Below are 15,166 nucleotides of genomic sequence, written 5' to 3' on the forward strand. Positions count from 1 at the left end.
GGAGCGAATTAAGGAGAGATCCTGTAGATGATATTAGAATCATCTCAGAATATGCTATGCCACAACAGGTTGAGACATCTGGTGAGCAGCAAAAACCAGAAGCAGATCAAGCTAGATGACAAGCATGTTGCCTGCGAGCCCAACCACAGTGAAAAGGAAGATAATGGAAGCAGTACAAGCAACACCCACTGGCAAAGGACACAGGTGCACATCTGAGCATGGCCAGCCTGAATATCCCAGCACCATGGGCTGTGTGTGGGAAGGGGGAGTTTCCCACATGCAGCCATAGCTCATGCACATGTCTGAAGTCTGATGACCAGAGAAGAGACATGAGCCCAGAGACTGAAGCCAGCTTCTCAGAAGTGGTGGGGGTTTTGTTCTCTCTTCCCTTTGACTTTCTTTTGGCAAAACAGTGGACACATGCACCCCCATCATGCTTTACTTGTGCCCAGTAAAATAAATTTCTTGATTTTGTAAACAGTATGATGAGTGTTGTATCTCTAACACTGTAATTTGCTCATGAGAGTTAACCTAGGATGGGATTCACAGGAAACACTGGATAAAATTCACATTATAGCTAGATTGGTGAGCCATATCAGCAACAATAAAGACTGCTTCTGTGCCTGGACTTCAAAGGGACGGTTATCTCAGTCTGCAATCACCTGACAATGGCTAGAAAGAGTAAAATAGGAAAATCTAAGAAATTACTTGGCTTAAAAATGCCAGCTTATGTTTCAAGTCTGTAAATATGATCTAAAGTTCAAAAATTGTTTTGTTCCATTAAAATGGGTGAGAAATAAGCTGGCTGTAAAAGCTCCTGTTGGAGGGTTTGGAGCCTGGCTCTGGAATGGGGTGGGGGAGGGGAGAGGACAAGGGAGTTTTGAGCAGCAGGCATTGAAACACAGCTGGCTTTGCAAGTGCCAGCTCAATTCCTTTGGACTATGAGCTACTGAATAGAGATCTATATGCTTCGACAAGACAAACCAACTGATCTTAGCTATTGTCTAAGACTAGATACCGGCTATAAAAAGGTACTGCTCCTCAAGAGACACAGCCCTGTGTATAATCTTGACCAAGAAGTTTTCTCAGGGAGGAGAAAGCTTAAAATCAAATGAGAAAATATTGCTAAACCATCTTTCTGTACTGGATTCATGCCATTCCATCGTTTTCCTCACCTGGCAGGTCACAGCAGGGGCCATGCCAGGTCTGCCAGGGGCCATGCTGGAGGAAGAACTTAGCTGCAGCTTGGAGAGACCAAGCAGCCCCTGATAAGCATGGTGGAAATACCAGGTGATGTGAGCCCTCTTGCTTGTTACACACTCCCCTCAAGGTCCTGCTGCACAAATTTGCAAGCCTATTTGTTTCCTGGGCGGGGGGGTGGGGGAAACATGGACACTGCAGGAGCAGGACTCTCAAGCTGCACCCTCCAGCAGGCAGCTACCAAGTGCTGGTCCCCTTGGGTGTAAAGCTGGGTGCTGGGGAGGGACCAGCCACACAGCAGACACAAGGGCAAGCTGAGGCTTACAAAGCCTGTCTCTGTCTTCTCCCTTAGGCTCTGGCACACTCAAGCTAAATTCATCTGTGAGAAGTTAAGCATGTTTGGGCTCTTTTGTCTGCTATGCAGCAGACTAAAACAACTGAATGCTCAAGATTATACTCAGCAGCTCTGTCAGATCTGGGTATGCTAGGAATTAGCAACCTGTGGCACTGCAGAAATGTTTTCAAGCTCTTCTGCTCTGCTGAATATTAGAAAAAAATGATAAAGGTAAAATCTCCAAGAAGGCAAGTAACTTGGTAGGTTACTGATACACTGTCACTGATATACCATCATCATTTTGTCACCTGTTATGTCACTGTTTGGAGAGGTGTACTTCTAGTGTGACTTCTGGACTACATATACCAAAATTCAAGATTCATTTGATCATAAAGAATGCCATGGTTTTACTTATAAATCATTTCAACAAAACATTACCTCTCAGTGAGACACAGCCAAAAACAGCAGCGTAACTTCACAAGGAATGATGATATTTCATAACAAAACATCAGCACTTTCTTTTCCCATTCTTTTGCTTCCCAAACTTTATGATTATACCAAGAACTTACAGTATCTTCAATTCACTCTACAGCATGGTAACTTTGTTGTTTCTGCATAAGGTTGCAAAATACAGTATTGTTGCATGTAGTCCTTTTGAGCATTTTTTGTTATTGCTGTCACTGCTGAAACTATTGTGCTGCCGGTGCAGTATAGAGCCATGAAAAAGAAATCTGAGCACTTACCAGCTATTGATCCAGCCAAGAGCAGATTTCCAGGGCTAACCCTCCCATCTTCATTTGTAAATGAAGCTTTCAAATGAGCATAACAGGGGAAATAAATGGCAGAGAATGGGATGTCACGCAAAAAACATGCCTTAGCACCCTGTGTTGAAAAAGAGACCAAGTTTTGAGAATGAGCAAATTTAACATGATGAACCATGAACATCAGAGAACAGAACAACATTGTATTTTTTCGTTTTGCTGCAAAGGGTTTATAGGAAAAGCAATTTTTCCTCTCAAAATTTTGAGAGATCCATGTATTTCACCCTGCTGAGGAGTGCTTGTGTGCTGTTTCTTGGTTCAGTAATTAATGTCATTGTATGTATCTTGTCTACTTGTTCTCCCTCACTCTGTAGTACCATAGTTATGTGCTGGTAATGGAGAAAGTATTACGTGTTTGAGTAAACTCTGAAAACACCTTTGGAGAACTTTAAATAGTTTACCTTGTAGCCATGAACCTGTAGTGGGAGTTTAAGATGTGTTTGGAACAGATTGAGCCAGAAGATAGGTCTGTCACCTCTCATTCCCACTTAAATACTCCAGGGAATACAGTGCCCAATCCATACATCTATACAGACACCATGATTGATAATGCAATGTATATTGAGGGAGTAGGACCATAACACCAAGTCTTTCGCAGAACAGCAACAGCATGATTTGCTTGAATTTTAAAGTACAAGTTATCTGGGATACAGTTTGTTTCAATAAACTTCATCTCGTACTGTAACATTTGCCTTGCTATCAATTTGTGGAAGTGGCACAATCAGCCCATGAAGCTACCAGCAATATAGCTGGTTTCAAATCTAAGAGGGAGAGCAAACAGGAAAGGAAGTATTTGGGGTGGTGGCAAGCAATCAAATGTTGTCCAAGCAGGGGGAAAAGCAAAAAGACCACTAGGGAAGGTCAACCAAAATAAAGTATCAAATAGTATCCATGCTCCAACAGCAAAAGGGATTTGCAGCCTGCCTTTCCTCAGTATGGTGATCCAGAGGACACCAGAGCCCACCAGGACTAAGACGAACAGGAAAGCACAAACAAGAGGTGGCTTGGGAAAATGGACAAAATCTTTCAAGCTTGAGAAATAAATGGTTCATGGATGAACCTAAGCCTCTTCTCTTTGAAGTAAGGGTGGAGACCTGGTGAAACTGCTTGAGGTTCATCCACAAACCCTCAGGGGGTACCCTTGTTACTGTACTTCTCATGTTCACAGGTCTACTAGCACATGGCTCAGTGCCAGACATTTCACAGGGGACATGCTAATATCCATATAATTTAATTAAATCTAATGATACACCTGGACATATCTGTAAGCGTAGCTTGTACTATAATACCAGTTAAAATATCGTGCTTATCCAAGTTGGATGCTGGTAATCAAAGACAAAAGAGCTGCAAGGTGTCAGAAAAACTGTAAAGTTGCCTTTCCGCGAGGCAAGGCAGGGGAAGGCAGCAGGATGTGTGATGAGAAAACCAGGTCCTGCAAGACATTTCTGAGGAGATGCTAATGAGTGCAGTTTGCAGTCAGAGAATGCTTCTGAGAAAATAAAGATTTATCTAAAAAGGCCATTAGATCTTGTAGTCAGACTTTCAGTGTGTCACAGACTCAGCTACTGAACACAGGGAGTACAACAGGCTCTGCTCCAGCCCCCGCTGCTTCCCACCACACTTTCTCAGCTTATTTCTTGCTGTTTTCAACTGAGTACTGACCACTTCCCCTGACACTCCCTTTGGAGGTTAATGACTCCTGCTGCTCAGACCCTCTGGCTTCTCACGCAGTTGGAGTTGTCTGATTTATTCTGCCAGTCTCTGGTTCTTGTTATGCTTTTCTAGAGACACTAAGGAAAATGCCATAGAGGAACTCAAAAAGCACTGCTGATGGTGTTGCTCAACCTTAAGGACACAGAGAAGGTGAGTATTTTGTATTCAACTGAGACAAGAATTCTGGACTCTCATGCGCAACAGAAGCCTGTTTAAAATTTACCTTTATCTTCACATAGAAAGACAAGACTAGGGTTTTACCAGCTTCTGCATGAAAAACCCCAACATTTAAGGATCAAATGTCTGCTCTGTATTTACTTCACAGAAAAATTATGAAACTCACTACTGAAACATTCACAGACTGACATGGTTTCTTCAAAGATTTATTTTTAGAGCATGTGTTTCCTCAGAGCAAATCTCCTCTCTGCCTTTACCCTCAGGGCACATTAGTTTTATTTTCTTTGCAATGTTGTCATTAAACACTGCACACATTTTTTCCTCTGCATTTTTTTCATACCCTGAAATATCCTGACATAGTTAAAATAACTTACAGAAATCAATAAAGTCCAACTGGAAGCAACTCTTAGTTCAACCTGAGGTGCTAATATTCCTTCCCCTTCATTAAAAGGCTCTTTTTCACGGGGCAGAAGTGGCATATTGTTAATAACGCTAATAATATACGTTCAGGTATGCAGAGAGGGAGGGATGTCCATCAACTTAGTTGGCTCAGTGTAAACAAAACCTGGATCAAAACTTGGATCCACTTTAATAATAACCCAGCTTGGCTCTGGTCCAGCATTGCAACAGTCTAAAGTTTCCCCCCATCATTCCGTTTAAAGTCTGGGAAAGCATGTTTAAAAGCAGGCCCCATTTAACTTCAAGTTAATCATCCGCAACCAGCCTAGGCCAATTAGGAAGGCTTAGGGAGATTGGCCACAGTATCTTGAAAAGCAAAAGAAACATTTATTTTACTTCTCGCACCTTTTTGATGTGGACAACGTGCTGAAAGCCAAAGGGAGTTTTAATCAATCCCCAGAAAGCAGTAAGCAGCATCCGCCTGAGTTTATTCTGGCAGCCAAGGTGAAGACCTGCCAGGCATGAAATTGTTGGGAGATCCTACACACCAGGGCATGTGCCTTCCTCGCACAACAGCCAGTTGGCTCCCATCTTCAATCTCTTTAATAACCTTAAAGCTCTTAATCTTGGATAGTATCTCGCTGAATAAACCAACAGAGGGAAAAAAACCCTGATTGTCAAAGATTTGGATAAATAAGCCCAAGTCAGTGCTGGGGCAGGTTCTTTAGCATGCTAATTCCTGCTTATACCAGCTCTACCTGCAAATAAGGCTCTAAACAAACTATTTCTACTACAAGGGGAGGGTAATTATACTGACAAAGGCACCTCTGTGTCGGGTTGGGCAGAAGGAGCCGGCAGGTCTGGGAGACGCAGGCTTAGCCTAGTCTCCTGCAGTGAATGCACATTGTCTAGTGCAGGGGGAAAAATGCCAGACTGGGGGGACCTAGCAGCATTCAAGACAACAGTGGTGCACCTTGTCTGAGAGAGTTATTTAATGCTTCTGGCACCTGTACTTACAGCCACCCCCTCTTTTTCTCTTTTACAGGTTTAGAATTTATTTGGCATGTATAATTGTTATTTTGATCCTATAGCTACAAACAATAGGCAGCATGTCATTTCTTGATCATTTTGCATTCTTCTTGGGTTTTACTACAGACTTAACCCTTTGGAATCGGAGCCCTAACAGCACCTAACAGGTTCTGTAATAGTCAGTCAAATATTCCTGGTATTTGATTTCAAGGGCTGCATTTTTTTCCCCACTGTAAAATGACATTGCCTTAAAAGATACTGTAAGTTTTTATTCACATATATTTATACTAACCAAAATATGAAACTGATTTAGAACATCAAGCTAGAGGAATAAAATGACAATTTCAAATGCACTATCAGCAATTTCAATTTGATTTGCAGGGAAAAAAATATAGCTGTTTTAGTTGGAAGGATGTTTTTTGGGTAATTTCAAACAAAATTTCTGAAAAGCACGTTCTCACATATGAGAAAAGTCACAAATAGGCATGGCAGATGCAAATGAATGTAACTCAAATCTTTTAGTACTGTGTTTCATATGTTTATAATCCCGCTGTAAAGCCCCAGCTTCATGACATGAAACAGCTCAGCTGTTATCAAAGAAACCAGGTGAGAGCTTGGTATACATCCTGTCACCTGAGATTACACTTTCCAGGTCAACACACCAGAAGCTTATTTATGAAGTATTTGGGGGGAAAGGGAGAGGAGGGGAAAAGGGAGAATTTTGGAAGCTTTTCTGATTCGTTTTGGAAATGAAAACTGTGTTGGCAATATCAGCCCAAGCACAAATCTGAGCTAAATACCTTGTAGTATTTATAAAAATAAACATTACCACAACCCACGTACCCTTTCCTTGAAGAATCGTTTAGCACTGTATTATTTACTGTCTTCCTGGGATACAGAATAACTTTGTTGTGCAAAATTATGGAGTGGTATTGTCTGTTATGCTGTAAAGCACTATTCAGAATGATTATGTATAAGAGGAATAACATTTTATTAAACATTTTATAGCAGATATTATATGGTTATGAGTTTCTGTGATGTACAAAATAAGCAGGTATACTTACAGTGCTTATTTACATGAATACTTTAAAGACGTCTTTCAAAACCAATAGAATATAAATTCAACTGACTTTAACGGGACTTTATTCATATCAAGGTGTAAGACAGGCAGAAGATGGAGAATGTACTTGCTAATCTTGGATTATTACTTCAATATTCAGCTGTGACCAGGAATTAAATAAAATCTATTAAAAATATTGAAAACCGTAAGTATCCTTTCCTATTTCTGCCAACATGAATGACGTTTTGCATTAGGTTATGATATTTTCCCTGACTGGGATATGCTGTCTCTATATTTTTAAGAAGACTTGTCATCTACAGAACATCTGTAGCTAAAGAATTTACTAGTCACAAGCTTCCATACCCTGGTGCTTTCACAGTAACTACTACTGGCAGAAGGAACACAAATAGAGGAAACAAATTCCTTCTGCAAAAGTGCTGTTATGTGCCTCCCCAAAGCAGCAGCTGGATTTTGAGAAGTACAATGTTTTAAAATACTTATTTACACAAGTAGTTCAGAATTTTAGACAAAGGCAGAAAAAAAATATTTGCTTTCTAGCTTGAAAGAACTACAGGGGTTCAACCCAGCAGTCAGCTTAACGAGCTGTATGTGTCAAATCTTTTTATTGCTGGAATTAACATGCATTTTATTTCTAAGCTGCATATCATTACAGAATGGCTAATATCTGACCACCCAGTGAAGGCGCAGGGAGTCTAGGAGGAAGCTTTGACTGTAAATTGTTGTACTTACTATGACCCCAGACCTACTGCTCTTTGCTTCTTCAGTGAGGAAGAAAGAGAAGAGATCAATTATCTGACCTGGACCTCTATGTGCTGTGATAGGAATCTTCCCCCAAATAAAAATTTTTAGTGACAAAGGTCCACCAAGGAGAATCTCCTCAAAGCACTAGGACGGTTTATTCCATTGTGTAAAAAGTTGAGTAACCAAGTCAGAAGACCAGCATGGATGAATTCATGATTGAGCTAAAATGGAGAAAATAAAAGGGAAGCAGAAGTGGGTATGGACTACCCAGGGTATACAAAACCACTGCTTGGGCACGCAGCAATTGAGACAGAAAAGCCAACGATCAGCTGGAGATAGATCTAGTAAGGGATGTGAAGGGGGAGTAAAAAGGGCTTCTGTAAGCACATCAGCAGCAAAAGGACAAGAAAATAAATTGCGAGGCTCCTGCGCAGCAGGGGTGGGAAACCTAGTGACAAAGTACATGGAAAAAGTAGAGAAATTACTTTTGCCTTGCTTTTTACTAGTAAAATCTGTTCCCAGGTCTCTCAGCTCCACAAGCTTACCAGAAAATTAGTCTGCATTACAAACAGACAGGGCACTTAGAACCATCTGCACATACACAGTGCCGAGACCAGAACAGGTACCTCCAATGGTGCCAAGACAGCTGGCTGATGACATTGTGAAGTTGTTATTACCTTCAAAAGGTCAAATCAGACAAGGGTGTCCTGGTAACTAGAACAGACAAATATCACACCCATCTTGAAGAGCAAGAAGGAAGATCTGGGAAACTACAAGGTGTTTTGGTACACCTCTGTTCCTGGGAGGTTTATGGAGCAAATGTTCTTGGAAGCCACTTCCAAGTGTATGAAGGGCAAAAGACAGATTGGGAAAAATTAATATGGATTTTCCAAATCATAGTTTGCCAGACCTGTGGATAAGGGGACAGCAATGGATGCCGTACACCTTGATTAAAAACCTGATTTTTGAGATGGTCTGTCATAATATCCCATAGCCAAACCAGTGGAGCATAAGCTGCACTCTCAGTAGATGACACTGAATCAGGGAATTAGTTAGCGTGCTATGGTGAGAAGCTGCTGTTCAGAGATGCCTTCACAGGATGGAGACACAAGAATACCATGAAGTTCAAATCAGCAAATGTATGGTCCTGCATCTGGATAGGAACTGCCCTTTGCAGCAGTACATGCTGAAAGCATCTTTGGATAAAAAGTCTGGAGGGTACTGGTGCCAAGCTGAGTGTGGGTCAGCAATGCCGCTTTGCAGCAAAATCAGACAGCCACACCCTGGGCTATAGTAGCAAGAGTGCAAGGGAAGTGATTACTGCCCTCCATTCAGCACTGCTGGGACCACATCTGGAGCCCTGTGTCCAGTTTTGGTCTCTCCCACAAAAGAAAGACACTGTCACACTGGAGTGAGTCCAGTATGGTCCATGGCATATAAAGAGAGGAACTCAGTGTGCTCAACTCTGAGAAGAGCAGGCTAGGGAGAGACCTTATTGCTCACTTAAAACAGAGTGCAGGGAAGAAAACTACTCTTGGAGGTGCACAGTGGAAGGATCAGAGGCAATGGACAGAAGGCTGAACACGGCCAATTCAATTAGGCATTAGAAAAAGGGTGTGGTTTTTTTTGTTTTCCTTGTTTGCTTTAAACCATGAAGGTGGTCAAATACCTGGTCAGGTTGCCCAGGTGACCTCCAGAACTGGCTCTCAACAAAAATTATTCTAACATCAAGTTTGCAAGTAAAGAAAGCACAAAGCAGAGATCTCAGCACAGTACTGCTGTGAATTGTTTTCTGTTGGTAGCACAGTAAAGTGACACATTAACATGCCAATGAATGACCCAAAAGAATATTAATCTCACTTATACAGAGGGGCACCAAAACTACGCAATCCAGCTTCTCAGTGATCCTCAAAGGATATTCATTTGGACTAGGATGCTGGGATAATTATGATCATAATCAATACAAGATTCGCTCAGCTGGATGCAAAAAGGGTTTACATAGCATTTCCTTTGTTAATTTGTCGACATAAGACATAAGATTTATCTGTCTGTGCCTTAGTTTTCTCTGTTAATGCAAGACAGGAGCACTGAAATTACCTATATCAGGGGTACATGGGCATTTTATTTTAAAATCCACAGGAAGTACCCCATAGGTAGAAAATAATGCAAAATATAAGAATTCAAAACCAAGCAGTACATCTTGTTAAGACATGCAGGAATTTGCCTCATGAAGCTAAGACCAATTCTTCACATCTTCTGGCTGCACTTATAATTAAAACATTCTTCCTTGTTGACTAATATATGGGACTCTTACAGATTTTCACCTGAATTTCAGCATAAACGACTCATGGGAACTAAGCAGAGCATGCCAGACTGATCTGTAGTGGTAAGAACAGTTTCCAGGGATGACTATTCTCTGAACTAGGAAAAGAGAATTTTCACTGAAGTCCATGCAATGTGGTAAATAAAACTTAAAACTAAAAAAGATATCCATTTATTTCAAATTGAAATTCCTGAAATTAAAATTCTAAAATTTTGCTTTCAACACTTACAGAAGAAATTCAGTCAGTTAGTTTAAATCATGGCTAAGATAGACAAGTGTTCAAACAGCTGGAATACTTACATGAAGGTCCATTAAGTGTACAAAGAAACTCCAGGATTCACAAATAAAACTTTTTTCTAGAACAGCTATCTATTCTTGTTCTTCCCCAGCAATATGTATAGGGTCTTACCTAGGTCTATTAAAATAAGTACGTTCAGGGCTTGAGATATAAGTCTTGTGTCTTGAGACACAAAATACAAAGCAAAGACCTCAGATGCAAATGAAAGAATTGTTCATGTTAGAGTGAGCCATATGAAAAGAACTGAGATAGTCACAAAATCCTCATTCCTGTTTAATAGTTGAAAGCTAATGTGACTTGTTAAGATTATGAGCACTCCAAATGTACCAAGATATTTCAGCTCTCATTAGTAGAAGATTTATTATTATTTGATATCCACTTGGTCATTATACTTACTAAATCTATTTAGAAGCACCACCACAGAAGGCAGCACCTACCAAATCTTGTCTCATCTGAAATTAATTTAAGACCATTAATGTCTCCGGGTAGAATTTACTGGGGCTGGTGACTGATGCCAGGAGTTATTAATGCCTGCCTGGCCTCACAAGCACTGCCAGCTCCAGCACAAGCATTCAGGAGAAGACTACTTTTGCCTCTAACAGTGCTGTTCCACAAGCACCTCAAGGCAGCTCAAAATTATTCTGAGACAGACTGGCTCCCCATGCCACAGTCATTCCATTCCTCCCTTCAACTGGGTACAACCGTCCTGAGAAGCTACAGAGTAAGCTGGTCTGGGTTCAAAACAAATTAAACCTTATGGAGGAGGAGGCTTTTTATTTTTAATGACTTGTTCCAGATCATTATGGAGTTGCACCAACATTCTCACTGGCATACAGGAAAGGGACAGATAGGATTGCCATTTTCTTTTGGCTGCAAGCCAAGTGCTTGGTAGAGAACAGCACAAACCTGCCCACCTGCCCAATTACAGACCTAGCTGTGACTAAGGGTGCCCTTGGACACAAGCCTTGTGACACGATCTGTGTTCAGTGGGTGCCTGTCATTGCCAGGCTAAATTCTCTGATTTTGTCAAATCACTCAAGTTTTTGTAGGCAACGAATCGTAACTGTACATACTAAAAAGCAGGAACACAAGAAGTGGGATGGACCAGTTGAGAGAGACAGAAACAGAGACAACAGCTGATTAAAACCAAACCCAAAACCCTTCTGTGGCATTTTTTTTGTGGAGGTAAATGGACTCAATAAATGAAGCAATGAAACTGTGTGTCCTGTGATTAAATAACTGTTTCAAAGCAACATAGTACTGTAACCAGCTTCTGTTCATGTGTTAGCCTGACTAATATCCAGCAGTATTTACTCTAGTGAATAGAAATAATTAATGATACAACCCAAGACATTAATGCTATTAAAAACTGAAAAATGTAGCAAATTCTGCTCAAACACAAAGAGCAGGTATTCAGAGAGAAAAAAAAAATCAAAAATTGCTACTTCAGTAAACTAGTTCATCACTCTTTCTCATTTTGTGTTTTCTTTTTGCTAATCCAAGTAAAATCAGTAACTGACCTCCATTCCTGCACAGCCTCAGGGAAGCAGACTCTTTACAAAATCCCTGTTTTCAGTTGTAAATGTTAATCTGATCAACACCATAATGCCATTTACTAGGAGTTTACACAATAGCCTCAGCTTCAGTAAAACACCTAAAAAATTAGCAAGTCAATTTAAAGGGAAAAACAACTCCCCATTAAATCCTATTCAGACCTACAACTTCTCTCCAGGCCAAAACATACATACACGTTCTCGAGGGCAGGCTCCCTCTTTGTAAGGTTAACAGAACAATTTAAAAACACTGGATGCTTAAATAAGCAGATGGAATTTAAATAGTGTGCAGAAGGGGGATGGCACTCATTTGGTGTTTTTTGAAGCTTCTTCAATTTATGGCTGCAGTGCTGTAAATAAGAAACAGGGGAATACTGCCTGCTTCACTGGAAATGATGGGACGAAGTGTGAAAGCTTTCTCCCGAGTTGTAGGCTGCAGCATCTGAAGAAACTCCACAAGGTGCTCTGCAGTATATGGTATTCATTACAGCTTTTGTTTCAATACTTGTGTGTACTGGCTATCTCAAAGTACTTCAAGACCTTTCATATTCCTCATATTCCGTATCTATTCTCCTTCATCTAAAAGTAGAAGGCATCATAAAAGTATGTTAATCCTTTAAATTACTTGCAGGATATATCCTATTAGATTCAACATTCAGCAGATGTTTTTATTCCTGCTGCCATCATTAAACCTAGCTTTACTTCCATGAGTTTATGTATCTATGTGAAGGCAGTAATACAGCAAGCAGAACTGTAGAGTCTGCAGCATAAACTCACTAAGGCAGCTTTTGCTGGTATTACTTAGGGAAATATTCTTCTAAGGAGCAAGGGGAAGCTTGCCTCAGGAGTTTATTTTTATGCTGGGCTCCCACTGTCTGTATTTCTTCACTATTATTGTGCTGCAATTAATTCCCATCACCAAATGAATGATGACATCTGGGAAAGTTGCTGATTCAAACACAGAAGAGCAAAAACAAAGTTGCAAAACCATAAACTCTATATCATGTAGCAGATGAAAATAAGCTTATTTTTACATCACACAGAACACAAGGAATCACAAACTAATACTCAATGAACCTTAAACCTGCTGAAGTGGGAAAAGAAATCTTAGTAAGATTTACAAAAAACACATGCTCAAAAAGATGAGACAGTTCCTTCCCTTAGTAAAAAAAGAAAAATTAAGATGTATCACACAATAATTTTTTTAAATAAAATTGTGTCCACTTATGAAAGTTTGTGAGAAGAATGAAATTATACATTGATTTGAAATATTTGTAATAGGCATATTTTTAATGTTTTTTAAAAACATACCTTGTAGAGACCAAAGAAACCTAAGTCCCTTAATACACTGAGGGCACTAACTCGTGGACCAGTAGTAATTTCTCCAGCCACCTGCAATCGAATCTTGACAATTTCCAGTGGATTGGTAAAGATTACTTGAGAACCTCCAGCCTGAAATTAAAAGCAGAAATCAATATATTAACCTGCTACGTTATTTGCAGTGTGCATCCTGTTACATTCAAGATAAGGCATTTTCCATCCTTCTGCAGTTGTGTAAGCTATTAGCAGATGAGTTTTAGTATTAGTGCACCTCACAAGGTAAAAAACCTACTGCCCCACGAGATGAATGGTCAGGAAAACCAGAGAAGAAGCAGAGCAGCCACTGCAGGACACTGCAGTACATCAGACAGACACTAGCACAATTCTTTTTGCAAGAACACATTCACCAAGTTATGCAATACTGACAAGCCAAAAACACTGTAACACAAGTAACGAAGTAAAAGGAAAAATTAGTAACTAGTAAACGAGCTGCGATGTGCAGTATATAGAAAGGGAAAACATACTGTTGAAGAGTAGAAATCTGGCAGGACCTTTTTTCCATTTTGACATGAGTTCATATAACAAAGAACACATGGATTCCAATAAACAGAATTGCAAGTATATTGTGCTTTTTTAAAAAACCCTCTGAACAACTAGTTTAGGTGCCATTAAATGCTGTTCAATTCAAGAGTCTGAGGTCTACATCATAATTTATGTACCAGATATTAAAGAAAAGGTCTACAGACTGAAGGATTCTATTAATCAAGAACCACTAAATGTTTTCAATGTGTCATCTCCATTTGCTGGGAAGACCCCACTCAATCGATTCTGAAAGTCAGATTTCAAACACAACGGTAGCGAGCATTTCGGACTCCCTCTAGTTCTCGAAAAGTTCATCTCATTCAACATAGGTAAGTTAGGGCACAACCCTTCTGCTACACTGACAGATCCTGAGGTAAAAATTTGCAACCAGAAAAAAAGGTTATGTGAAGGTTACCTAAGTGTATTAAAAAAATATTCCTTCAAATTCCATCTGGCTCAAATTCAATAGAGTGTCATTCTAACTTCTGCTAAGCATGTAATACTGTGGCCTGACATCTATGCTTTTCTCCAGGTTCTGAAATCTCGTGAACTATGCAAAGGGCAACACCTCGCTCTCCCTACAACAAAACAACTATTTTGTTCTAGAAGGTAATGACTAAAATGAAATAAGCATTTAATAGCACTTGCATATGGAGATGTCTAGTATGTAAACACCATGTGCACATCTTTTCTGAATTATCCCAGTGTTAAAAGAATTACTTTTAGCTCCGATTAACTATCATTCAGAATAAGAAATACGCGCAGTAATATGGTCCAAATAATGTGCTGAAGAAATGGCAAATCACACGAACAACTATTCTTGTCTCCCACTTAGAGTGAGCATACACAATGTGGTTACAAATGAAAGTCTTTACATAACCCCCAAAATATCCCAAGTGTTTCCTATTTTGACCAGAAAAAGCATACTCTTGTGTAACTCAACTGGTTTTGCCTTTCAAATTGGCATAATTTAATTTAACTGCTTTTACCAAATGAGAATCTTGGTATATATAAACCTACAATTCTTGTTGCCATCAAAAATTAGACTGATAAATTATTTGGCACATATGCTGACTTAAGTTTTGCACTTAAACTGAAACATGTTAAATAGGTAAGCATTCAAAACAAAAAATTGTTTCTTTTACTTTTCTACTCATCTTGCATATTCTCAAAATAAATAAAAGAATCCTGGAAAGGTTCTTTGATGAATTACATATTCCTGTATAATAAAAATTTTGGCGTAGGAATTATAATTATTAGGCTTTCCCACACGCTAACATATATATTTTCTTCTTAAAAATGATAATATCTGAATTGCAGGTGATAACATTTATTTGCAAGTTTGTTACACCACAGCCATTCTCTAGAACACATTACTTAAAAACTCGTATCAATCGATCTATTAGCACAATTAAGCTACTTTCCCTCAGTATGATATTCCTGCAGCTCATTGTGCCGTGACTCCATGAGAAATGTTCCTTTAATTTTCACTACAGGAAAACCATATTAAATTTTAAAAGATCACAACAAATTTAAGGATTAGTATTATTATTACTATTAATGCACCAAAACATGGAACAATTTAAAAACCTATA

At 39.6% G+C, this 15,166-nt stretch overlaps 1 protein-coding gene across 4 annotated transcripts in view; it reads right to left on the minus strand.

The window, feature by feature from the left end:
• The window catches only part of SLC25A13 (solute carrier family 25 member 13), a 102,126-nt gene that overhangs the window by 3,885 nt on the left and 83,075 nt on the right, over positions 1 to 15,166 (minus strand). For all 4 annotated transcript variants that reach the window (XM_085050769.1, XM_085050768.1, XM_085050767.1 and 1 more), the window contains 2 exons: positions 12,981 to 13,121; positions 2,278 to 2,416 (listed from right to left, as the gene is read on the minus strand). In XM_085050769.1, the coding sequence (XP_084906895.1) occupies positions 2,278 to 2,416; positions 12,981 to 13,121 (280 nt within the window). The remainder of the gene's footprint in view (positions 1 to 2,277; positions 2,417 to 12,980; positions 13,122 to 15,166) is intronic.

This window comes from Lichenostomus cassidix, chromosome 2 (assembly GCF_008360975.1).
Source record: "Lichenostomus cassidix isolate B80296 chromosome 2, HeHo_3.0, whole genome shotgun sequence".
In the NCBI taxonomy this organism is placed as follows: Eukaryota; Metazoa; Chordata; class Aves; order Passeriformes; family Meliphagidae; genus Lichenostomus; species Lichenostomus cassidix.